Here is a 27,818-nt window from a genome sequence, read left to right as displayed (position 1 = left end):
GTGCGGTCGCGCTGCAGGTACTCCACCTCCCCGAGGGGATTAGTTTACAGCGCTGGGAGCATGGGGCACTGTTTACACTGGCGCTTTACAGCGCTGTAACTTGCTGCGCTCGGAGGGGGAGTATTTTTTCCACACCCCTGAACGAGAAAGTTGCAGCGCTGTAAAGGCCAGTGTAACCATAGCTTTAGTTAAAATTCCTGAGAACAAAGCACTTTACACACATTTTAGTAGTCACTAATTAACATGCCTCAGCATGACAACACCCACGCACTCACTGGAAGCTCACATACACTTTCTTTTACTCCTAAAAGGGGTTAACGTTGTTGGTTTTGTTTTTTCTAATTACAGAAAGGTGTACTGACCACTATACAACTAAACCAATAGCTGTAACCAGCCTATAAAAGGTGGGATTTTCAAAAGTGCAGGAGAGTGCCTCATAGTCCAGATTTGCTTTTTTGCTACAGCTCCACTGCCCAACAGTGTGTCAGATCTCCTAATAACTCACTGTAACAATGGAGGAATTTCATGAGGATTCACTTACTACTGCAAATGCTGCTTTGAAGAACATTTGCATGTACTAGAAGGTAGGCTATTTTTGTTCATATGCAAACTATGGTAGTGTCCAAAAGCCCATTCAGAACAGAGGGTTCTTGGTACCAGTACAAGAATCAAAAGAGAACAGAATCATAGGAAGGCACGGTCCCTGCTCCAAACATCTTAAAGTTCAACTAGATAAACATTGACTATGGTTGGGAAGGGTAGGGACCGGACTCTATGTACAAGTGAAGGGGCTATGGCAATGCTAACCTGCCTCGCAAGGGCACACACATGCTACTGTCACTGTCTTCCTTGTGCTATATTTAGGACATAGAGGATGCAAACAATTAAAGAGAAAATAGTCTAGGGAGGCTGAAGAGAATTGGGTTTTGGATCCCAACAGAAGGACAGTGCCCCTTTCAGTAAGGAAAGACATTTTAATTAATAAGTTGCTGCAAGATTTACTGTGTTTTTCCTTTTCTTCCCCCAAACAACAAAAAACAAAAACAAAATGGTTGTGTGAACATTTATACCTGCACAAATGTCAAAGCTACTCCAAATACTGACAGACATGATTAGAAAGCTTGTCATCCCATCTGGAAAAGAGGGTGAACATTGAGGTGGCAAAGTTCACAGATGATACAAAATTACTCAAGATTGTTAAGCCCAGAGCTGACTGCAAAGAGTTAAAGGGATCTCACAAAACTGGGCGACTGGGCAACAAAATGGCAGAAGAAATTCAATATTGATAAATACAAAGTAATGCAAAATAGACAATATAATCCCAACCACACATACAAAATCATGGGGTCTAAATTAGTTGTTACTGCTTAAGGAAGATCTTGGAGTCATTTGGACAGTTCATTAAAACATCCCCTCAAGTGCAGCAGCAGTCAAAAAAAATAAAAATGTTAGGAACCATTAAGGAAAGGAAAAGATAATAAGATAGAAAATATCATAATGTCAGTATATAAATACATGGTGTGCCCATACCTTGAATACGGCATGCAGTTCTGGGCACCCCATCACAAAAAAGGACTTAGAAGGGCAAGAAAAATGTTTACAGGTATGGAACAGCTTCCATATGAGGAGAGATTACAAAAAAAGGGGACTGTCCATCTTAGAAAAGAGATAAAGGGGAATATGATAGAGCTGTATAAAATCATGAATGATGTGGAGAAAGGAAATAAGGCAGTGTTATTTCTCCTTTCACATTACACAAGAACCAGTAGTCACTCAATGAAATTAATAAGCAGCACATTTAAAACAAACATAAGGAAGTACTTCACATAAAGCAAAGTCAACCTGTGATACTCATTGCTAAGGAATGTTGTGAAGGCTAAAAACAATTAGATAAGCTCATGGAGGATAGGTCCATCAATGGCTATTAGTCAAGACGGTCAGGGACACAACCTCGTGCTCTGGGTGTCCCTAAACCTCTCACTGCCAGAAGCTGGGACTGGATGACAGGGGATGGCTCACTTGATAATTGCCCTAGTCTGTTCATTCGCTCTGAAGCATCTGGCTCCAGACACTGTCGGAAGACAAGATACTGGGTTAGATTGACCATTGGTCTGATCCAAGATGGCCATTCTTACAACACTCCTATTAAAATGCAACTAAATCACAGCCATCATATGAAAGTTTAGCCCTCAGTGCAGCTTTTTTCTTAACCAGCAAGATAAAAATTACATCTGTTTTACTTCAAACATCCACAGTTATCCTGAAAAACAGGCATAAGAGGGAATGTAAACAGTAGAGCCACTATTAAAGCAATAAGCCACAGATAATGGTTTATGCCTTAAATGAACCTGGGTCATTGGTGTATAACGGTATGTGTGATGTAAGAGGTTTAGAGGCAGGGTATTTATGCCATTGACTAAGGTAGGAGGGCTATCCTGAGTGACAGCTTGGGGGGGAGAGCAGCTAAGGAAGTCAATATTTATATAATTACAAAAGTAGCAAGTCTATGTTGAATAATTTCCTTCTCCCCCACCCTCTGCAGGCTGCTAGTTTTAACAGTAAACTCTGTAGAGCAGAAAACTGTTTTTCATGTTTGCATAGCACCAAGCAATATGGGGCCCCAAATATTGGTCAGGGCTCCTGGGCACTGCCATCTTACAACAGACATGCACAAAGACGTTCACATGGGCAAGAGGCAGAGATAGGGTACCTCCACTTCATCCAAGACACGCACAAGAGACTCAAGGGGATGCAAATCCTAAAGTAGATTATTGATGTTAAAGGATTTTAATTTTTTAAGAAATTGCTATATGGACAAAGTTCACCAAAAAAAATTTAAAGACAGGCAACAGCCAGAAATGAATATCTCCACCCCAAGAAGGAAGCTGGATTTTCTAAAGCAACTACTCATTTCCATTGTAAAGACGTTTACCAAAAGAAAAACAGTATAGCTCAATTTCCCTGACACCAATTTGGATCTGACACTTCTGGTTTCAGCATGGAAGGAAGAAAAGCTCTTCAGCAACAGGAATTCAACAGGTTATCAGTGACTCCCACAGAAAAACTGCTATTAGCAGGGGTTTCACCAATTGGAAACAGAGGGAAAAACACTAGGTGTATTAGGGCTAGTCTACACTGGCAACGCTAAAGCGCTGCTGCAACAGCACTTTAATGTGGCTTGTGTAGTCGCGGCAGAGGGGTGGCTCCCAGCGCTGGTGCACTGCCTATACTGGCGCTTTACAACACTGAAATTTGCTGCGCTCAAGGGGGTGTTTTTTCACACCCCTGAACGAGAAAGTTGCAACGCTGTAAAGTGCCAGTGTAGACAAGTCAATGACTATTGTAGCTGAGGCCTGGCCGGTAGTGAGTAATTAACACATGGAGGGAGGCCTCATTTCTTCGATGATAGAATTAGGAAGGTAAACAGGTCACTAGGCTGAAAACAAATCTATGCTAAATAAGATAAGTAAATAGGTCAGTAGACTAAAAAAAACAAAGTCTGAGCCAGCTAGGATAAGAGGGACAACACCCAGGGAACCATTTACTTGCTACAAACAAGATAACTATGGACAAAATCAGTTAGGAATATAGAGATGAGGTTGAGCATGGACAGAGCATGCTGCACAGGGATTGGTTCCTGAAAAGTAACCAAGTCAATCCAAAAAAAGTGTGATGTAATACAGTAAACACAATGTAATGTGTAAATGTTTATAAAGTAAGAGGTTTTCAGTGAAACTTTGAATGTGTGGCATGCCTATATCGACCCAACCCCTATGCTTGAGTCTGATCAACTCAGCGTAGCTTTGCTGTTTTCCAAATAAAGATACCTAAGTGATACACTCTGGAGTCAAACTGAGTTTTTTGGATCCCAGAGAACTGAATGAAGTGTTCTCCCAGATCTGGACAAGGTGTTCTGAATAAGCTGAGTGGAAAAGGCCTCCGAGGGAATCCCAACATTAGTGGTGCCGTGACATCCATTCATCTGGAGCAGGAATGTATAGTTTATTGTACATGTAGCTTTATTGTCAAAGATCGCAATCCAGCAGTTTAGCAATGGTATTGGAAAGGTTTAAATTTGAGGTTTCCAGGCCAAGCATTTCAACAAAAGCACTGCATCTATTTATTGCATAAGCAAATATTTCAGCCACTATTAGCATCATATGTACTGTATTTTAAAAAACAAAGCAAAAACTTTGTAAGTTTAACTATGTATAATATTTTAAATGTTTTAATAGACAAAATTAATTTCCTATCATAAAAAGTAAAAAAATCAAAAATAATGTACAGTATATAAAAAATACAATATATAAAGTAAAAAGGGGACTTAAGCAACATTAAAAAAAGGTTGCCCTCTTTTCTCGCCAATGTAATATGGCCATAAAAAAAGCAAATGTGATCCTAGGATGCATCATGAGAGATATTTCCAGTATAGATAGGGAAGTATTAATGCCTCATCTAGAATATTACATGCAATTCTGGTCACCCATGTTCAAAAAAAGATTAATTCAAACTGGAACACGTTCAGAGAAGAGCTAGTAGAATTATCGGGGAATGCAGAGCCTACCTTAGGAGAAGAGACTAAGGCCTGGTCTACACGGAGGAGGCAGGGAGGTTGGGGGGGGAAATTGATCTAAGTTACACAACTTCAGCTACCAGAATAAGGTAGCTGAAGTCGATGTACTTAGATCTACTTACCGCAGTGTCTTCACTGCGGTAAGTCGACGGCTGACGCTCCCCCGTTGACTCCGCCTGTGCCTCTTGCTCCGGTGGAGTATCGGAGTAGACGGGAGAGCGCTTGGTGGTCGCTGCCCATCGATCCAGCAAGTAATGTAGACAAGCCCTAAAAGAGCTTAGCCTTCATTTTGCTAGGCTAAACAAGCCAAGAGCTTATGATTGCTCTCTATAAATAAATAACTCTTCTGCCTCACTGATGTAAGATAAAGAAACAATGCGGGCAGAAGAACAAATGGGTATAAACTGGCTATGAATAAATTTAGGATGGAAATTAGAAGTTTTCTAACCATCAGAGGAGTGAAGTTCTGGAACAGCTTCCCCAACAGGAGTAGTGGGAAAACAACCTACCCAATTTTAAGATGGAGGTTGATAAATTTATGAACAATATTATATGATAGTGTTACCTGAAATAGCAGGTGGCCAGATTCCATGACCCAGGAAATCCCTACTAGATCTATGTAAAACAGGGTGTCTAATCATAAAGCTCTGCGCTGTGATCCTTTCAGGTCTCAGAAGCAAAGTGGGGCTGTGCTAAGTCACCTATATCTTGGAGGTGATGTTGGTGATTAGATGATGGAGCTTTTATCTCCAAGTCACTAATAAATCAGCACCCCAGCACGGTGTTAAGGAACACTGTGCTCCTGAATCTCACTTGGGATGAGACACCGAGGTCCTGACAACTTGTAATTACGAAGGAAACTACAGAAGTCTGTAATTTTCCTAAGAGGCAATTCATTCTGCCTATCTGTAATTTGTTGGATATGATATTCTTCGTTTCCTGACCCAAACTGTTGAGTAGCACTGCTGTCAAGCTGCTATGTTTCACTCCAGAGGTGGTTGCATGAAGCAATCCCACATGTCCCTCAAGGGGGTCGGGCATTGCAAATTAATGTATAAAAAGTACTTTGAAGTCCTTGAATGAACGGTACTGTAGAAATGCAGAGTTATAAATTACGGTTAAGAAGACTGGCATAAAGCCTAAAAACAGTTTTTAAATACAGCTGTACGAGTCACGTTAAGCACGGAGGCAGTTAGACAAATTCCATTAATGCTTATCGCTCCCAATGGTAGGGTCCTTGCTATACATTCAGTCAGAGTTGGTATACGGCTTGACACTATAATAAAAATAGGCTCCAGAACAATCAGACCTTGGATTTGAAGATCAGTATCCAAAGCCACCCTAACAGAGTTAGCAGTAGGACATACAAAGCTGTAGTCACCCAACTGTCCCTGTAGCAGCAACAGTGGTATGGGGCAGAGGGCCTCCCTCCAGAAGACAAGGGCTGGAGATAGAGGAAGGAAGCTCTTTCACCCACCACATCGTCTTCTAGGAAGGAAAACAGACTCCAGTATTTGTTTCTGCCACATAAAACAGAAGTTCTAATCTAGATACTTCAAGCTTCAAATGATCTTTGGCTTAGCTGAAGACTTGTATACACAGGTTTGTGTATCCCTCATTGAAAACTCAAATGCCAACTTTCAGCCTTCAAAACCTGGTTTTGCTTTTATTTTGTTTTTTAAATAATAAATTCAAAATATAAGTAAAAATAACCTCGTACCTGAAAGGGATATTGAGAGAATGATTTTTACAGACACTGTATAAATGGCAAGTAATAAAATGAGGTCCTAACACAAGTCTGACACAGTCTTATATTACAGGGCTGATAAGAATCTTAGCAGCTGGAAACTACCTGCACCTTAGTCACTAATTGTATGCATAAGGCTAGCATGGAGTGCATGGCTTTGTTCTCTTTAAGATAAATATTGCCTTTCCTCTCATGTTGTGCAACTATTTTTTGCTTATATGTATTATGCATAGGGTGACCATATTTTTCTTTTTTTATGTGTCTTTCCCTTTTTTTTTTTTTTTTTTTTAACACTTTTTCTTATATAGGTGCCTATTACCCCCAACCCCATCCCGTTTTTTCACAGTTGCTATTTGGTCACCCTAATTATGCACACATAACCATAGCATATGAAGATGCAGAACGAACAGAAGTGATGTAAGTGTCAAGCAAGTTCGCCCTTCCCTTGAAGGCTTTATCTAACTTTGTTCACATACATTTCTGATCTACTTTCCTGCTCTTTCACATACATAAATCTTCATACCTTACTGCTCGCTCACAAACAAAAAAAAAAAAAAAAAAAAAAAAAAAAAAGAAGCCACTTTCATAACTTATTTACTACCACCTCTATATAAGAGCTTCCAAGCCCCTACGACCTCTGCCAAAAGCCACCTTAAAACCAACTTTCAGGAGTTCTTCCTCTTTTCTTTTCACTAATAATTTCACCTCAATCTCCTTTATCTGAATTGCTGTGGTGTTTGTTTTTCTTCTATTCCCCCTCCCCACTCCCACCCTCAGTTGAAGCTCTTCAGGGCAAGGAACTTCTCTAAATCTTTAAAGTACACCTTGCAACATCCAGCAATTTTTAATAATAAAAGTTAATACTTTGGCAGATTTGGATAAAATCAGGTTTGGTTTTTGGATTTTTAGTATTTTGATGGCAAACCCTAATATACTGAAAAGACTGCTCATTTTTGACACAGTTAGCAAGTAGCCTGCTTATATCCAACACTGAAATGCTTTTTTCACATGCTGTAGCTATATTCTCTCATATGACTGGAAAAATCCACCTGTCAGAGGAGAGTGGAAAGCTTCTCCAGGGCATTACCCATAAATGTCTATATATTTTAGTTTTCATCTTTTTAAATTGAGTTTCTAGCTCTTATCATAGTAGAGAACATCCTAAACATGAAGCAAATGTTATAAACCAATGCTGTTCTCAAGTCTGCCCACAACTCCAGCACATCCTTTATGGATCATAGTATTGCTACCCAGAGGCAGAGGGAAGTTTACATGACTGTCAGATTCACTGCTGCTGCTTGTGGGCAGCAGTGAAACTTTCCATCATGACAATTTCATGGTGTTGGCCAGGAAAAACCAGGAACAGAAGCAGAGTCTGGAGTTATTCATGAAAGAGATCATACAAAAAAGCTAGCTGTGAGAGTAGAATAACAGAGGAGGAGGAGGAGTAGAGATTGAGGATAGTTGTGAGGATAAGATGATGCTTCACCATTCAACCCCTCACCCCTAAAAATTCTTAGCAACAGCCCTATAAAGAAAAAACTTAGGGCAACAAGTATTTAATGAGACTTGGGGGGGGGGAGAAGAGAGGAAAGAGAAGGGAGCAAAGTTCTACCAGTAGTGAAGCTGCATTTGCACTACAAGGATTTAGCACTCTTTACACCAATGCCAATATTACTAGCTCATCTGTCTGTATAAATAATATTGTGAAGGCTCCACTACAGTCCACAGACATAAAAAGCAGGGAGTGAGGGGAACCGCACTTGAACTTCACTCTATTTATCTCAATTTTGAAGCCCAGCATTGACCTCATTAACGTCTTTAGCCATGTCATTACAGACTTCAATAGCCCAAGGAAACAGCTATTATAGATTATTTAGTTTAGGGGCACTTCAGTTCACTTGTTCCACTGATCAAATTAATACAACTCACCATTTCTCCATCAAGTAACATGACAATTACATCCTTTACTGTGCTTATCCAGTGAAGCTAGACATAGCATCTCTCTCACCACGCCGTCAAAAACTGTACTAAGATACACTTGTGTTCCAGCAGTAGTGAAGAATTTAACAAAACAAGATGGAGTTAAAATAAAAACTAAGCACCTCTACAAAATAAGGGTTAAGTTACCAGAGAGAGGTGGACTTACATTACAGCTATATCTAACAAATATCACTTAAATCTGCGTTCAACTTAGGAAGTCCTACACTGAATTTAACCAACATTAAAATCAGTGATTTAAATCAGTGATTTAAATCAGCAAGCAGAAACCTTGATTTAAATAATTGATTTTAAAACTACTTTTGCATCTATACTTTAGACATTTTCCTAAAGAAAGGATCATCCTCATTGATAGGCAACCACTAAAACAGTTGATTTGCTACTAAACATACCTTTAAATTAAACTTGACACTTTTTGCTAACCAGGAGGCTATATTATACAAGAACATAAGACGGCCAGACTGAGTCAGACCAAAGGTCCATCTAGCCCAGTATCCTGTCTTCTGGCAGTGGCCAATGCCAAGTTGTGTCAGAGGGAATGAACAGAACAGGTAATCCTCAAGTGATCCATCCCCTGTTGCTCATTCCCAGCTTCTGGAAAACGGAGGCTAGATACAACATCCCTGCCCATCCTGGCTAAGAGCCATTGATGGACCTATCCTCCATGGACCTATCTAGTTCTTTTTGGAATCCTGTTATAGTCTTGGCCTTCACAACATCCTCTGGCAAGGAGTTTCACAGGTTGACTGTGCGTTGTGTGAAGAAATACTTGCTTTCGTTTGTTTTAAACCTCCTGCCTATTAATTTACTCTGAGTACTGCAAAACTAAGCATCTCTAATGGTATCTTCTAGACTGAGCACTGAGTTCCATTGGGTAGATAGAAAGATTAACCTAAATAATCTATACAGAAGCCCCTGGAATCCCATAAAATTGGGTCCCTAATCCATGGACTATTGGAATTCATTTACAAAACTTTTCTTAAACATTACATGAATATATTGTCTCATACTATAGAATTAGAATTTATAATCTCTATTCCATGATGAGATATCTTTGAGCTATAATGTATGTTAATTAAAACTATCTTTAGATAGGTTTTTCCCCCTCAAAAAGCATTTTATCAAAAAAACAGATTAAAATATTTTTTTTTAATCGTTGATTTTTATACACCCATTTCCACATTTTCTGTTCTTTATAATAGTTTCAACGAGTTTGCCTGGTACTGAAGTCTGGCGTACTGGCCTGTAATTGCCGTGATCACCTCTGGAGCCCTTTTTAAAAATTGGCTATTTTAAAAAAGACTGGGCAACAAAATGGCACATGAGATTCAATGTTGATAAATGCAAAGTAATGCAGATCAGAAAACATCCCAACTATGTATATAAAGTGATGGGGTCTAAATTAGCTGTTACCAGTCAAGAAAGATTTTGGAGTCATTATGGATAGTTCTCTGAAAATATCCACTCAGTTTGCAGCGGCAGTAAAAAAGCTAATAGACTATTGGGAATCATTAAGAAAGTGATAGATAATACGACAGAAAATATCATATTGCCTCTATATAAATCCATGGTACGCCCACATCTTGAATACTGTGTGCAGATGTGGTCGCCCCATCTCAAAAAAAAATTAGAATTGGTAAAGGTTCAGAAAAGGGCAACAAAAATGATTAGGAGTATGAACAGCTGCCATATAAGGAGAGATTAATAAGACTTTTCAGCTTGGAAAAGAGACGACCAAGGGGGGATATGATAGAGGTCTATAAAATCATGACTGGTATGGAGAAAGTAAATAAGGAAGTGTTGTTTGCTCCTTCTCTGCCTGTGTAGAATGAATATTTTCTTCCTTTGCACTAATTCATTCCAAATTGAGATATCGTTTGGGACCTGAAAGAGCCAGAAAACTTTTTTTTCTTTTCCAAATTATGAACAAACAGGAAAATAAAGGTGAAGACAACTGACTTAGCTGCAGAAGCCAATATTTTAAGTTTCTCATGTTGACCTGGCGGACATAGTCAATTTATTTTTTTTTTAAATATTTCATTTAACTATTTTACTTAAAAAAAACAAAACAAAAACAAACTTGATTTTAAAAAACTTGAAATATGCTTGTTTTGTTAAAATATTATGTTTGCTTTTGAAGAAAAAGATCCAGAATACATAACGTCGTTGTTTTAATTAAATAAAACAATTTAAATGTCTGCCTTTAACGTGGCTTGTGTAGTCGCAAAACTACCTCCACGAGGGGAATAGCTACCAGCGCTGATGCACTGTCTACACTGGCACTTTACAGCACTGAAACTTGCAGCGCTTAGGCGGGTGTTTTTTCACACCCCTGAGCGAGAAAGTTGCAGCACTGCCAGTGTAGACAAGCCCTTAATGAATTCTTTGCATCGGCCTTCACAGATGAGGATGTGATGGCGAGTCCCAAACCTGAGCCATTTTTTTTAGATGACAAATCTGACGAACTGTCCCAGATTGAGGTGTCATTAGAGAAGGTTTTGGAACAAATGGATAAATTAAACTGTAATAAGTCACCAGGACCAAATGGTATTCACCCAAGAGTTCTGAAGGAACTCAAATATGAAATTGCAGAACTACTAACTAATCTGTAACCTGTCATTTAAATCAGCTTCTGTACCAAATGACTGGACGACAGCTAATGTGATGCCAATTTTTAAAAAGGGCTCCAGAGGTGATCACGGCAATTACAGGCCAGTACGCCAGACTTCAGTACCAGGCAAACTCGTTGAAACTATTATAAAGAACAGAAAATGTGGAAATGGCAGAGGTGCTTAATGACTTATTTGTTTTGGTTTTCACGAAAAAGGTTGGTGGAGATTGGATGTCTAACATAGTGAATGCCAGTGAAAATGAGGTAGGATCAGAGTCTAAAAGGAAAAGAACAAGTCAAATCACCAGGGCCTGATGAAATGCATCCTAGAATACTCAAGGAGCTGACTGAGAAGATATTTGAGTCATTAGCAATTGTCTTCCATGACTTTTCAAAGATAGGAGACAGAAGACTGGAAAAGGGCAAATATAGTGCCCATCTATAAAAATGGAAATAAGGACAACCTGGGGAATTACAAACCAGTCAGCTTAACTTCTGTATCCGGAAAGATAATGGAGCAAATAATTAAGCAATCAATTTGCAAACACCTATAAGATAATAAGGTGATATATAACAGTCAGCAATAACAGAACAAATCGTGTCAAACCAACCTGATAGCTTACTTTGACAGTGTAACAAGCCTTGTGGAGGGAGGGGGAAAGCAGTACATGTGGTATATCTTGACTTTAGTAAAGCTTTTGATACTGTCTCACATGACCTTCTCAAACAAACTAGGGAAATACAACCTAGATGGAGCTAAGGTAAGGTGGGTGCATAACTGGTTGGAAAATCGTTCCCAGAGACGGTATATACTTATTCATTAGCCCATTCATTTATAAGCCGATCCCCCCCAAGATGGATAGGTAAAAATAGCAAAAACTGTATGACCCTTTCATAAGCCGACCCTATATTTCAGGGGTTGGCAAACTTTGGCTCCTGGCCCGTTAGGGTAAGCTGCTAGCGGACCTGGACATTTTGTTTACTTGGAGGATTCACAGGCACAGAGCCCCTCAGCTCCCAGTGGTCGCCACTTCCCGCAGCTCCATTGGCTGGGAACAGCAAACCGCGACCACAGGGAGCTGAGGGGCTCCATTCCTGCAGACGCTCCATGTAAACAAAACAACAATGTATTAGATATTCAATTCAATGATCCCATAGAGTTTAAAATCATCAAATTTTGGTGTAGACCCATTTATAAGCTGATACCCGCTCTTTGATGCATCACTTTTTTACCAAAAATATTCGGTTTATGAACGAGTATATATGGTAGTTATCAGTGGTTCTCAATCATGCTGGAAGGGCATAATGAGTGGGGTCCTGCAGGGATCGGTTCTGGGTCTGGTTCTGTTCAATATCTTCATCAATGATTTAGATAATGGCATAAAGAATACATTGGGAGGGGCTGCAAGTGCTTTGGAGGACAGGATTAAAATTCAAAATGATCTGGACAAACTGGAGAAATGGTCTGAAGTAAATAGGATGAAATTCAATAAGGACAAATGCAAAGTACTGCACTTAGGAAGGAACAATCAATCAGTTGCACACATACAAAATGGGCAATGACTGCCTAGGAAGGAGGACTGCGGAAAGAGATCAGGTGGTCATAGTGGATCACAAACTAAATATGAGTCAACAGTGTAACGCTGTTGCAAAAAAAGCAAACATCATTCTGGGATGTACTATCAGGAGTATTGTAAGCAAGACATGAGAAGTAATTCTTCTGCTCTACTCCACGCTGATTAGGCGTCCAGTTCTGGGCACCACATTTCAGGAAAGATGTGGACAAATTGGAGAAAGTCCAGAAAAGAGCAACAAAAATGACTAAAGGTCTAGAAAACATGACCTATGAGGGAAGATTGGAAAAAAAAAATGGGTTTGTTTAGTCTGGAGAAGAGAAGACTGAGAGGGGACATGATAACAGTTTTCAAGTACATAAAAGGTTGTTACAAGGAGGAGGGAGAAAAATTGTTTTTCTTAACCTCTGAGGATAGGACAAGAAGCAATGGGCTTAAATTGCAGCAAGGGCGGTATAGGTTGGACATTAGGAAAAACTTTCTAACTGTCAGAGTGGTTAAGCACTAGAATAAATTGCCTAGGGAGTTTGTGGAATCTTCATCATTGGGGATTTTTAAGAGCAGATTGGACAAACCTGTCAGGGATGGTCTAGATAATACTTAGTCCTGTCTTGAGTGCAGAGGACTGAACTAGATGACCTCTCAAGGTCCCGTCCAGTTCTATGATTCTATAATTCAGTGGTAACATCAGGGGTCTAACACCTCTTGTCAGTTAACATTAGGGGAGTAAAGTGAAAGTAACTTCCAGCAACACAATCATAACTAGAGCTGAACAAGAAGCCATCTTTCCATCCCAGGAAAATTTTAGATTTTGAATTTTTCCCCCCAATCCACATAAAAGTTAATCTCAAAAATTTCTACCAACCAAAAATAAAATATAATTAGTTCAGGTCAAAGTGTTCTGTTTTGATTTTGGTGGGTTATTTTAATATATACATTAAATTTCAAAATGCATAATCATTTTGAACCAAAAACACAGAACTTTGTTTAAAAAATGTCAAAATGGAACATTTTGCCAATTCTGAAGCTTTTAAAAAAAATCTGAAATGTGAAATTCATCAAAACCAACACTTTTTTGCAATAAGTTTTGATTTTGATGAATCGGCATTTTTAATGAAAAAACATTTTGTTGAAGGATTTCCAATGAGCTCTAGTCAGAATGCAATCTTAGAGACTGTTTACAGAATATGGGCTGGTACTGGAAGTGAGTGAAATAATCGTTTACAATGGAAGGAAAAGAAGATAGTGGCACAGAACACAGTCATGAAAGCTTTGGAACAGCCATTTGAACCTGTTAACTTTTAGACCTTATTCTCCAAGCCCATATGGGAGACCTGCAAGCTTTCTGCATGCAGAATCAGGTCCTTATGCTGTAGCTACTGCTTTAGGAAGGTTCAGTTACTGTTGGCATCATTGCTAGGCTTGATAAACGTGGGGGATCCTGACCAGCAACCTAGCTTTAAAGAAAATTTCAGCAAGTCATGAGTGACCTTGGCAAGTCATCCAACATTCCTAAATGGTGTTCCAAATTCATAAACACAAAACAGCAGCAGAGAAAAGTCTTGGAAGCTATGATTTATATCTGCTTGAACAGAGTAGTTTCACTGAAAAAGCGATTTAGTTATTGGAACTGCTTGCAGTGTTGTTGTAGCATGTTGTTTCCCAGGATACTAAAGAGAAAAGGCAGATGAGGTAATATCTTTTATTGGACCAACTTCTGTTGGTGAAAGAAACAAGCTTTTGAGCTTTCAGAGTGTCACAGCTAAATGCAAGGCGGAACGGATTCTTTAGCTTAAGTAGTTAACACATATGACTACTGCCCCAACAACAACAACTACGGGGGGAGGGATAGCTCAGTGGTTTGAGCACTGGCCTGCTAAACCCAGGGTTGTGAGTTCAATCCTTGAGGGGGCCACTTGGGGATCTGGGGCAAAAATCAGTACTTGGTCCTGCTTGTGAAGGCAGGGGGCTGGACTTGATGACCTTTCAAGGTCCCTTCCAGTTCTAGGAGATAGGATATAGGTGAAACCAGACAATCACTACATTCTCAAATGAACTCACACAGTAAAATAATAAAAGACAAAAACACCACTGTTGTATGCAGTGTTGTTACAGCTGTGTTGGTCCCAGGATGTTAGAGAGACAAAGTGGGAGAGGTAAAGGATATTACCTCACCCTTGTCACTCTAAAAACACCATATCACCTGTGGGCGAACACTTTTTACAAAATGATCAATCCATATCTGACCTCTCAGTCCTCATCCTCAAAGGAAAGCTACACAACACCTTCAAAAGATGAGCCTGGGAGGTTATATTCATAACTTTGTTAAACACTCAAAAATCAGTGTCTTAATAAAAAGACTGGATTTGTAGTTTATTACAACAATCTGTAACCGACTAAATTGGTGTTAGCTGGCCACTTCACCTTGAATGGTCTCATATAATACATGTTACCTATTAATGCTAAACAATCTGTTCTACCTTGCATTTAGCGGTGACACTCTGGCCTTGCCTACACTACAGAGTTTTGTCAACGCAAGTTACACCGACATACAGCCACCGCTGTAATTAAACTGCTGTTGCATGCCCACACTATGCTCCTTCTGTCAGTGAAGCCCATCCACAATAGCAGCTCTTCCATCAACACAGAGCAGTGCACTGTGGGTAGCTATCCCACAGTGCAATTGGCTGCAGGGTGCTTTGGGAAGGGTTTGCAATGCCTCACAGGGGCAGTTTGTGTGCTGAGCTTGGCACTGTTTGTTTGCACCATGCTCTGAACCGTGTAATTACTGCTGTGTGTGCCCGAGAAGTAAGACATTTTAAATCACTTTTTAAAGTAGCACTTGGTAATCTGACCAAACTGACATTGCTGAGCACCAACACAAGAAGCCCAAAGAAGTGTGTACGTGTGTGGAGGGGAATGTGTGTGACAGGGGGTGTGAGAGAGAGAGAGTGTGTGTGTGTGTGTGTGTGTGTGTTGAGGGAGTGAGAGAGACTGGGGGGAGGGGGAGAAGTGTGTGTGTGTGGGGGGGGGGAAGTGTGTGTCAGCAGGCAGTCTCTAAGTTCTGACAGCTGCCAGAAGCAACCAATCCTGAGGCAGAAGCTGGTACTCAGACAGCTGGTGTCCCCCATTCCCCACCCCAGCTCAGCAGAGACCAGTATACCAGCAGGCGGTGGGGGACACCCTGACATCAGCCCCTGCCTCTCTCTCCAGCTTTGCACAGCACAGCAGTCTCTCCTCTGCCCCCCACAGCAGCAGCAGCCTGCCTGCCGTTGCGGTCCTAGTGGCGGGGAGAGCAGAATTACTTGTTAATGTTTTGATTCTGTGATTCCCTCCAAGCTCGCTCTCAGCCTCCTCTCCCCACAGACCAAGGCGATCCACCCCCTCCCCTGTAGTCCAGGCAGCATGCTCAGCTGGGTGGTAGCTATGTAAGCTCTCAATGCTGAGCAGTTTCAAAACCTTCTGGGGCTTTGAAAGGGGAGGTGCACATGACTGTGTAGCTGGATGCAAGGCAGCGGATTCAAAAGAGTGAGCAGAGCGGTCATGGTGGGCATTGTGGGATACTCCTGGGGAGCAGTTACAGCAATGTAACGAACGCAGCATCTACAGTGACACTTTGTCAATCTACCTTTGCCCCAAAAAGCTCTGTGTCTCTCATATCAAGGTGGTTTTATTTTGTCGGCGGGAGGAGCATTATAGTGTACACACATCCACTGTTTTATCGACAAAAGCTGCCTTTTGCTGACAAAACTGGGTAGTGTAGACAAGTACCTTTCCCAGATCTGAAGGGCTCTGTTTAGTTCAAAAGCTTTTCTCTTTCACCAACAGAAGTTACTCCAATAAGAGATTACTGGAACTGCACAGTCATGTAATATGGATCCTTTCATCTCAATCACCAAGTGTAATACAGTGTAGTTTGATAGTGACCTAAAGTCATTACAAACTGATGGCTTTTTGGTAGCCTACATGAAATGCAGTGTGAGTCTGAGTCCATTTCCTGGTTGATAGTTCACCACCAGAAGTGGAATCACAGGTTTTGCCGTCCCAGCAGAGGAAGCCAGCTGAATAGGTTTGGAGACTGAACAACTCACTTCTAGAAGTGGCCCCTCCTAGCCAAGTTTGAAGCCACTAGGCCTGGCACCTCAAAGAAAGGTATGTATTCTGTGCACGAAGTTCAGTCTCCAGAGGTCAAGTAGACCAGGACTTTAAGGCAGTATATTCATTTAAAAAATAAAAAATAAAAAAGTGGGGGGGAAGAGATGGAGATTAAAATATATATATATGTAAACACAAACTTACTTGGAGAAGAGTTCTGTGTATGCTCAAAAGCTTGTCTCTTTCACCAACAGAAGTTGGTCCAATAAAAGATATTACCTCACCCACCTTGTCTCCACATCCTAGGACCCACACCGCTACAACAACACTGCAAACATTCTTGAAATAATACAGGAACTGCCTAAGATAAGAATGTCTGAAATGTTTGCAGTGTTCGTCATACGCTAAGCTATGAAGTCATTGCTTCAAGGTCATCCTGAGAGCTTTGTATATTGAAAAATGTGCTACAAGTTATTCTATGCACACTTTAGTCTCTGCCTTAGTATGGCTGAGCTAATACCTTGTGTTAAACATCAATGTTCTGCTTGAAATGACAGAGAGACCATTTTATACCTAATAAAGGGCTAGCTTAACCTTTCCCGTGGAAAAAAAGCAAGTGGAGCAGGACAGAGAAGCTAGAAAACTGAAGCTGGACTCAGTGCCTAGGACCTCCTACCATCACCTAGCGGAGGTTTGAGAAGAGATCACAGGGAAAGAAAGAAAAAGGCATGGCCTACTAATCCTACAATCTAACAGAAAGTAACCTCCGGGTATCTCTTCCTGCTGCTCCTCCAATTACCCCTACCCTGACAGCACAATTCCAGTAGGAATCGGCTGTCTTCACCTGATTCCCCCATAACAATCCAAAACCCTTGCAGGCGGGCAGGGAGGTGCAGGAGCACAAAGGGGAATGGGACTCCACAGGAACTGGTTGCTGTGCTACCTGAGGCAACTAGCTCTATAGGATATATCTGCAGAGCCAGATAGGAACAATGCTGCAGGAGAACCCTTCCACTCCATCCCCAAAAGCCCCATGAGTCACTATGGGGTCTGATCACTGTGATGTACCTACAAGAGCCAGGGTGAAAGAAAGACAAAAGCTGTTTTCCACTTAAACAAGTGTGTTTGGATTTAAGGATATTTTTGCCAACTTTACAACCAATGGCCAGAATCCTGAAAGGAACTAGGTGCATAGGGTCTGACAGCATGTTGCTCCGTGCTGGCGCAGGGCCTAATGCTGTGCCACTATGTTAGGGCATGAGAACCTGAAAGTGAACTAGACTTTCTAGTTCATCTTCCCCATCCACATTAAATGTATTGCACACACTTCCCTCCCTCCTCCACAACAGGTAGCATAAGGAAGTGCTGAAATGTAAATCAGATTTTTAGTTAGTTTGCATAATTGCTCGTGTTACTAATAACATAGTTCTAAAACACTCAATCTCATAAGTTTAAAATTGCTTTAAGCCTTAAAAAGATTTCCATAGAAGTGTGTTTCTGGGAGCCAATGCACTTTTACAAGGATATCACTTTCCTGCATTTTTAGTAACTACAGAGACACATGGAGGTGCTCAAGAGAGTCTGGTTTGCTGTACAGACCTCTACCATTTTAAAGAGAAGAGTTAAACAAGTATTTAACAACCATAGATAAAAGCTCTAAGGCAGAGTCTGCAGAAGCTCTAGAGTATCTGACATTCTAAAGTACTGTAACTAGATTCTTTAGTTTAGTAAACATGCTCATCTCCCCCCCACCCCGACATGAAAGCTAAGGTCTAATGCAATCAATCTTGCCTATCCTTCCCCCTCACCACATACATGCTTAAAACTCAAGTTCACTCAATCTAAAATGGATTAGTATAGAAGCGTTTACAGCTTCAGTAATTCAATTGACTCTTGATAACACCTTGCAAAATTTTTTAGAGAAATCACTTACTCCTTACCGACAAAAGGACTCAGCGAAGGCTGGAGAGAGGAATCTACCAATATATTCGTGGGCATACCCACCAGAAGACAATTTCTTCAATAAGCTTACTGGCACACAGCTTAGCCTGTATAACACCAGATGTTTGTCTATCAATGGAACTCAGATGAGCCTCTACCCTTCAATTCATCCCCCTCCCTTTACTGTCTCTTTGAAAGAGGAAACCCGTAGACAAATATTTGCTGCTATCATTCCTTCATTCTTCCTCTGCCTCTTGCTCCACATTGTCAGTCATTTTTGGATACGCCTTATTGCTAAGATCAATGCATTTCAGATAATACATTGCTGATACTGCATTTAAGCATGCTTATTCAAACTAAAGACAGACATTCAATCCCTACCTAATGAAGTAACTAGACAATGCCTTGCAGTAGGTCTTACTCCATTAGGTGTTTATTTTCAAATGAAAATGTAGTCAGTTTGTATGAGACCTGAATCGGTTCTTTATACAAGACACTGGTGATATATGCAGGGCAGTAGTGTGCAGGTCACTCCTGTCCTTCACTTCTGCTTCAGGAGAGACCCTACCAGGCATCCCAAAGAATGCATTAGTGTTAAGGACCAGCTTCCACTTGCATATCAGAGAAAAGTCTCAGGATCAGAAAAGCAGCGGGTCTGCCAGGGTCACTTTATCAACAACCCCAATCCTCACTACAAAAATGAATGTATCTTGCAGGGGAGGTTCCTAGTGTAAGAGTAGGGTATCCCTATGTGCTTAAGGAGTATCTTCATCTCCCCCAGCATCTGATCTTTATGGAGATTATTAGTGTCCTGCATAGTGTACTTACACAACACTATTAAGTCTTACTTCATAGCTACTGAAATACCTAGGGAAACAAAAATAAACTAGTTCATTAGATTTTTCTTTTTTTGTAAACCTTGATTTACCTAACTCCTTGAAAGGAATCTAAAGCCAAATACGCTCCAACATGAGAAGGGCCAGGAATAATTTTCATAACTTGCATAGGGAAGAGCGGGACGAACCTCCAAAGCAATATGAAAAACAAGCATAAAAAAGGCAACAACCAGGCCCAAAAGGTAGATAGAGAGAATCACTATTTTACACAGTGAGAAACATAAGCCCAGAGAGGATAGTTGCCAGAGGTCACAGAGCAAGTAAGTGAAACAAACACAACCCCCAAGGCTCCCATTTCTAACCACACTGCAAATAAACTGACCAGACACCTTCCTGCTCTCACCTGAGACAGGCAACAACATACATACTTACACAGTGCTGCTTTCACCAGCAAATACACAAAAAGGGTTCTGCTTCCATGGGGTAAGACACAACACACCCACCAATACTCAGGATGCTGATGTCACACCCAACAGTGAAACACAACAATCCCCCTCCACATAACCCCCAGTAGCGAACAACCTACCCCCCATACATAGCCCCAATAGTGAAACATACACAAATACACAATTGCATGCAAATTGTGAAGCACAACATAGCCGCTCCCTCCCCCACTCACATCCAAGAGGACACAACAACCCTACACAATATACTTAACCCTCCACAGCCTGAAAGCACTACACAAATGACACTGGCATCTGCACAGGGCGCTGCTCCCACAGGCCAAAGCAAGGCGGGTCACACAGAAAGGAGCCAGCCCCTTCCACAAAGTCTCTCTGGGGCTGGGAAGCTGCTCCTCACCCCGCATATGCCAGACAAAGGGCTGCAGAGAGGCAATGGCCCCACGGATGGGAAGGCAGCAGCTCTCTGCCCCTTGGACCGGATTTTGGGGGCGGAGAGTGGGTGTCTCCTTGTCCCCAGGAGGGAGCAGGGAACTCGCAGCACTGGAGAGGAAGGGGCAGCCCCCTGGATCTGGCGAAAAGGGGGCGTTTCCCTCAAGGGGAGGAAAAAGGGTCTCCCACAGGCCGGTCTCCGCCATCCCTCTCCCGGGCGCTGCGGACTCACCCTGCCCGGCACTCGGTGCACACTCTCATTCACGCGGGCGGGCGGCGCGGCTCTGTGCGACTCCCCGCCGAGCCCAGGGGCCGCCCGGCGCGGAGGGATCCCGCTGCTGCCTGGCGGGCCACTCAGCCCCACACCCAGCCGCTGGCGGGGAGACGCGCTGCCCGTCGTCTGTTCCCTCCCTCCTCCGCCCGCCGGGCCCGCGCCGCCGCCAGCCCTGCCCCGCGCCCTGCGCAGCCGCGTCCCGCCCTCTCGCGTCAGCGCTCCGAGGGGCGGCGCTGCGGGGGCACCCCCGGGAGCCCCCCCGCGGCCCGCTCGCTCACGCTGCACCGGGGGGGGGAGGCAGGTGTGGGCGCAGCCGCCCGGCGGGGTCTCGGGGGGCTGGGAGTCCAGGCAGCTTTTAGCCCTTTAGGGCTGTTGAGAGAAACCTGTCACCGCCCCCCCTTCCCCGGTGCACCTGCTGCTGCGCCGAGCCTGCGCCCGGGGGTCGCCCGCGAGGGAGTCTAGCCGGGCGGGCTGGGCTGCTAGGTGCCTAGGCACCGGGGTCCCTCCAGCCGCTCTGGGCCGCGGCTCGCGATGTCCGTCTCACGAGCCATTTTTATTGTGGCATCCAGAAAGCCGCCAGCGAAGCGCGGGTCCCGTTGTGCTCGGGGCTTTACCAACACGCAGGGTCCCGCGGATCCCGCTTCCCCGCGTTGTGCTTCGCGCGCGTGAATAGCTCCCTTGCAATCAGCTGGGCAGCACTGCTCACAGCCTGAAAGTTAAGGACATGCTGTGTAAGGTTGGAGGTCCCTGCAACGGGCCCCGCAGTCTAAGGCTCTGATCCTGCAAACATGGATCAGGTGAGTAGTCCCATTGGTAGCAATGGTGCTATTCATGTTAGTGAAGTTACTCGCATACATAAATGTTTGGCTCTCAGAAGACCAGGACATAAATTGGGTGGGAGGAAAGTCATTCAGATCATACACATGTTATATCTGCATTATAGAGATATATGTACTGTAGTTATTTAGTAAGCATTACATACCTTTGTTATACATTATATATAATTTACACACTTTATATCTACATATTTATGTATTGTAGTTATTTAGTAAACATTACATACCTTTCTTATATATTACATTTTATCATGCATTATTTGCTGCATATTGTACTATATATTAATTAACTTTTTTGTACACTGTAGAATATAGACAGTTATACTTTAAGGCCCTATTATACCACATTCCTTGTACATCAAAAGCTTCTTTTGACTTTGGATACACAAGGAATACATAATTGGGCACTTGTGCAATTTAAACCATATGTCATACACTCTTTGTGATGCATTGATATACCTCATTCTGTGTCTCTAGTAGAATGGAGACAGGATTTAGCTTCTTATGTGTTGTATCCTCCAGACTCCTGCAGGGAATGATCTTGACTTTTATATTTTTGCAATCTCCTTTGAGGGTAGTGCTTGTTGTTGTTGGGTGTTTTGGTTTGGATTTTTGTTCACTTGGTGATGATTCATTGCATGTTCCTTGTCCTCCAACATTATGGTGTTTCACGTCATCTTGTGCCCTTTTGCTCACATGATGCTTTTGACTCTAACTTTTTATTTTTACACTATCAAGAATTTATGAATCAAAAGGTGGGGGAGTCAATCTGTGCAGTGGCTGAGTCAGCCGATGGAAAATCAAACCAAGGAGGGAGTTTGTGCAATTGCATATCACATTTACAAATATGGTTTCATTCAGCCTCACATGCTGCTCCTGTTACTACTAATAAAATTCTGGTTTCTTAAACTGGTCTGGGAACCTTGTTTTGTCTTCCTGGGGTTTTACTCCAATTCCTCAGTATCCGTTTTATTAAGCCTGTTCTTTTCCTTGGTTTTTTTTTTTTAATATTTCACTGAATGCATGCTAATTACAGTAAGAATTTGTTAACATGAATGCACATCCTACACCCTTCTTTGTTCATAGTATTTGACGTGCAAGGGAATGACAGTTTATTTACCAGCAGCAATTTAATTTTTCCTTACATACTGGTAAGTTTTTCTAGTTATTTAACTTTTCTCTAAATTCTATCCTTGTTTGTTTCTTAATCCTCTCCTGAACTATTTTGCAATGGTGTTGTCATAATTTTGGAGGAGCAGGAACTCCGATGTTGAAATATTTTAATAGAGCCCAGGAACATAAGGGGACATGGGGACAAAGGCTGCTTTAGCCATAATGAGGTCCAGGGGCACATTCCTGACATGTATTGGCACTGCTTTGGACTGTAACAGGGAAGAAAAAAGGGAGGTGGCATGAAAGCATGTTGAAGCCAATAAAACAGGGACATTAATCGTTCTTCTTCCCTTTGGTCTCTTCTTTTATGCCCTATTTGAGATCAGGAGATTATTCTCCATCTCTTTTTTTAATCTCCTGCACTTCCTGGTGCCGGAATCATCCCTCCTTGAAGCAGCAGTGCCTCCTCTCTGTGACTGTCAAAAGTGCTGTTCTGGCAGGATATGTTTTCTCCAGCCCATTCTCTCTTCCATTTCCTCAGCTTCTTACCTTTCTTTCTTTTTCTCCCATCTCCTCTCTCTTGCTTCTCATCCATTGTTTCTCCCTTCTTCCATCCCACCTAATTGTAGGTCTGTTACCACAAACTCCCCCCTTCTCTCCACTTTTGCCCTCTTGTGCCTGCTCCCTCGTTCTCTAGCCCCCTTACTGTGTCCTCCCACTTCCTTCTTTTCTCCCTCTATCTATCCCTCTCTGCTTTTACATTCCCCTTTGCTCTCTGCCCTCATTCATCCCACTTCACATGCCACAGTTTTTCCCTCTTTGCTCCCTAATTCCATGTCACAATTTGCCACTCTGTTCATCCCTTGCTTTCTTGCCCTTCCTCACCCCACTCCACCCTTTCCCCTGGTTTACACACCCACATTAATCCACTCCAGATCTTCCATTTCCCAGCTGTTGCATGGGTGCTGACTCACATTGCTAATCCAGTCCTATTGCATCTCCTGATCCACACTTTGTCATATTCTCAAGTACTCTGCTCCCTGCGCTGTCAGAAATACTCGTACAGGTAAGTATCAGGTAGAGGGAGGAATAGAGAACACAACTAGACTGAACGTTCTGGAAGATTCAGGCGTGGACTTCTGAAAGTAGCATGCTGAGCCTACAGTAGGGAATGCTGTAGGGAAGCAAGGGGACTATCCTGCATCTCTCAAAAGTGCCAGAGGACTACTCTGGACCCGCCACACCCATGACTATGAGCATTGTCTCGCAACTTCTGATTGTTTTCTTTTGTCTCTGGTTTCTTTTGGGTTGAATTCTTTAACCCTTTAGATGAACAGGATACTGTCAACTTAAAAAAAATCACACTGCTGTTTGAACACTTTTAGCTACTATTTTCAGAGTAGCAGCTGTGTTAGTCTGTATCCGCAAAAAGAACAGGAGTACTTGTGGCACCTTAGAGACTAACAAATTTATTTGAGCTACTATTGTTACAAGTAACACCTAAGGGTATGTCTACACTACGAGAGTAGTTCGATTTTACTTAAATCGAATATGTGGAATCGATATTACAAAGTCGAACGTGTGTATCCACACTAAGGGCAGTAATTCGACTTCGTGAGTCCACACTAACGGGGCAAGCGTCGACATTGGAAGCGGTGCACTGTGGGCAGCTATCCCACAGTTCCCGCAGTCCCCGCTGCCCATTGGAATTCTGGGTCGAGCCCCCAATGCCTGCTGGGGAAAAAAATGTGTCGAGGGTGGTTTTGGGTAACTGTCGTCATCCAACCGTCACTCCCGCCCTCACTCCCTGAAAGCGCCGGCGGGCAATCATTTCATTTCGCGCGCTTTTCTGGTGAGTGACAGCGCGGACGCCACAGCACTGCGAGCACGGAGCCCGCTGCGACCATCGCTGCAGTTATGGCCGTTGTCAACACCTCGCACCTTATCGTCCACCTTTTCCAGAGGCAAATGCTGAGAAATCGGGCGAGGGGGTTACGGCATCGCGGTGAGGACATGAAGTCTGAGAGTGGCACAGACATCTCGCAAAGCATGGGACCCCGCGCCGTGAACATCATGGTGGCAATGGGTCATGTTGATGCTGTAGAACGGCGATTCTGGGCCCGGGAAACAAGCACGGACTGGTGGGACCGCATAGTGCTGCAGGTCTGGGATGAATCACAGTGGCTGCGAAACTTTCAGATGTGGAAGGGAACTTTCCTGGAACTTTGTGAGCTGCTGTCCCCTGCCCTGAAGCGCAAGGACACCCAGATGCGAGCAGCCCTGAGTGTCCAGAAGCGAGTGGCCATAGCCCTCTGGAAGCTCGCAACGCCAGACAGCTACTGGTCAGTCGCGAACCACTTTGGCATGGGCAAATCTACCGTGGGGGTTGCTGTGATGCAAGTAGCCAACGCAATCGTTGAGCTACTGCTGTCAAAGGTAGTGACCCTTGGAAACGTGCAGGTCATCATAGATGGCTTCGCCGCGATGGGATTCCCAAACTGCGGTGGGGCTATAGATGGAACTCACATCCCTATCCTGGGACCGGACCACCAGGCCAGCCAGTACATTAATCGAAAGGGCTACTTTTCAATGGTGCTGCAAGCACTGGTGGACCATAGGGGACGTTTTACAAACATCAACGTCGGATGGCCGGGCAAGGTTCATGACGCTCGTGTTTTCAGGAACCCTGGTCTGTTTAGACGGCTGCAGGAAGGTATTTACTTCCCGGACCACAAAATAACTGTTGGGGATGTGGAGATGCCTATAGTGATCCTCGGGGACCCAGCCTACCCGCTAATGCCCTGGCTCATGAAGCCCTATACAGGCGCCCTAGACACTGAAAAAGAACTCTTCAACTACCGTCTCAGCAAGTGCAGAATGGTGGTGGAGTGTGCTTTTGGACGTCTCAAGGGGAGATGGAGAAGCTTACTGACTCGCTCTGATCTCAGCGAAACCAATATCCCCATTGTTATTGCAGCTTGCTGTGTGCTCCACAATCTCTGTGAGAGCAAGGGGGAGACCTTTATGGCAGGGTGGGAGGTTGAGGCAAATAGCCTGGCTGCTGATTACGCCCAGCCAGACAGCCGTGCGATTAGAAGAGCCCAGCGGGACGCGCTGTGCATCCGGGAGGCTTTGAAAGCTAGGTTCCTCAGTGAGCAGGGTAACCTGTGACTATTAACTTTGTTTAAAGAGAAGCTGAACCTGCCCCCGTTTCTTTACCCAGTTTATGTTGACTATCCTCTGCAGCTACATACCCCATTCACCCCGTCCCTCCCCTTCCAACACACGTTTAAAAATAAAATACATGGAACTTTGTTAATGAACACCGTTGTCTTTATTACGGGTTTCGCGGTAAAGGGTTGAAACTGGAACGCAGACTGTGGTGGGAGCGGGCGTAGTGATGGAAAGAACGCTTATAAACTCGAGGAATGACAGGCTCCTGCTCCTAGAGCCGTCCGCAGTGCTGGACTGGTTGTTTCAACGGAGCCTGCCACCCCTCCTTTTCGGGACTCTGTGTGTGTGAGCTATGTGACTTTGTGGCAGGGGAGGACGGTTACAGATCCCCTGCTGCGTGGCTCTGTGATCCAGGATAAGGACCGCTGCATAAGATCTCTAACCGCCCTCCCCCGCCACAAAGTCACATAGCCCACACCCAGACAGAACATGAAAACCACCTCCCAGACTGACCAGGGTGCCTAGTGACTGCAATGTGTGTGTGACCTGCTGCTGAACCTGCCCCCGTGTCTGTACCCTGGTAAAGGTGACTGTCCTCTCCAATTACCAACCCCCTTCCACCCTTCAAACACACTCTCCTGTAAAAGAACATGATGGAAACAGTAATTAACAGAAACGTATTTTTACTAGCAACTACACAGTTAGGGGATAAAACTGGGACGGGGGCTTGGGTGAGGCGGGAAGGAAGGACATCAAATTTTGGGGAATGAGAGCCTTCTGGTACTCGAGCAGTCTGCAGAGGTGGAGTGACAGTTTTCACGGCCTCTGCCGCCCCTCCTTCTTGGGACTTTGGGTGAGGGGGGTATGGGACTTTGTGGCGGGGGAGGGTGGTTAGAGATAGACTGCAGCGGGGCTCTGTCCTCCTGCCTCCGGTCCTGCAGAACATCCACAAGGCGCCGGAGCGTGTCTGTTTGCTCCCTCATTAGTCCAAGCAGCGTTTGAGTCGCCTGCTGGTCTTCCTGACGCCACCTTTCCTCCCGTTCAATGTGTGATCGATGGATTTGGGACATGTTCTCCCTCCACTGGGTCTGCTGGGCCGCCTCGGCTCGGGAGCAGCCCATAAGTTCTGAGAACATGTCGTCCCGTGTCCTTTTCTTTCTATGCCTAATCTGCGCCAGCCTCTGGGAAGGGGATGCCAGGGTAGGTCGGAAAACAGTCGTAGCTGTGGGATGGGAAAAAGGGAGTGAATTCCTCACAAAGATAATTTTTTGTGAACAATGAACATAGTCTTTCTCTGTGAAGAAGACCATGCACAGCACCTATCACATGCGCACTCAGGACAAGGTCGAATTTTCGGCCTTCGCATTCAGTGCCTGGGGTCTTGCACTGGAGATCAGACAAGCGGGGCAGGACAGCGGAATTCGGGTAGCAGGCTGACATGGTAAGCCGTAGACTTTTGGCTGCTTAAAACTTAAATTATAGCAGTGCCCTCCTTTCACGTTCAAAGCAATGCTCCTAGCGTTGGCCAGTTCCTGCTGCTGGCAATCCGGCAAGCATGAACTCTGCCCCTGTCCCACCCCCTTGCGGCTGTCCCCGGGAAAGATCCCTGTATGCTGCCCCTCTCCCGCCTCCACCGCGTGGCTGTAAACCGCCAGTTACAGTTCTGTAAAGGAACAGGCAAGCAGTCCCAACAGTAACATTCCCCTAATTCAAAGCAGGTCACCATGAGCGACATCACTGCTGAGGATTTCTGGGACAGAGAAAGACCGCATGCTGCGTGAAAGCCAGCAAAAACCAGGGCCGTATGCCGCCATGCTCTGCAAGGCAATGATCCCGGAGTACTTGATGATAGCCTGGCGTGGATAAGTTTCCTACCACGGAGGACCCAATAAGGCCGCTCTCCCCAGGAACCTCATGCAAAGGCTTTCCAATTACCTCCAGGAGAGCTTCGTGGAGATGTCCCAGGAGGATTTCTGCTCTATCCCCGGACATATAGACCTTCTTTTGCAGTAGCTGCACTGCCAAGGACTAAAACGTTAAGCGCCTAGGGCAAACTAATCATGAAAAACCCATTGTTAATATTGTTAATATTCCTGTTCTGTTCAAAATAAATGTTTACATGTTTTAAACACTTACCGACTGATCCTTCC

General features: G+C 43.6%; 1 protein-coding gene across 1 annotated transcript in view; it reads right to left on the bottom strand.

Annotated features, from left to right (window-relative positions):
• Positions 1-20,664, bottom strand: part of GRAMD4 (GRAM domain containing 4) — a 128,816-nt gene extending 108,152 nt beyond the window's left edge. The window contains exon 1 of the mRNA XM_029910833.1: positions 20,504-20,664. Within this exon, the coding sequence (XP_029766693.1) occupies positions 20,504-20,532 (29 nt within the window). The 5' untranslated portion in view covers positions 20,533-20,664. The remainder of the gene's footprint in view (positions 1-20,503) is intronic.
• Between the last annotated feature and the right edge of the window lie 7,154 nt (positions 20,665-27,818).

This window comes from Terrapene carolina, unplaced genomic scaffold, assembly GCF_002925995.2.
Source record: "Terrapene carolina triunguis isolate 2854851 unplaced genomic scaffold, T_m_triunguis-2.0 Scaffold68, whole genome shotgun sequence".
NCBI classification, from domain to species: Eukaryota; Metazoa; Chordata; order Testudines; family Emydidae; genus Terrapene; species Terrapene triunguis.
Note: the sequence above shows the minus strand (reverse complement) of the source record. Positions and strands in the feature narration are given on the sequence as shown.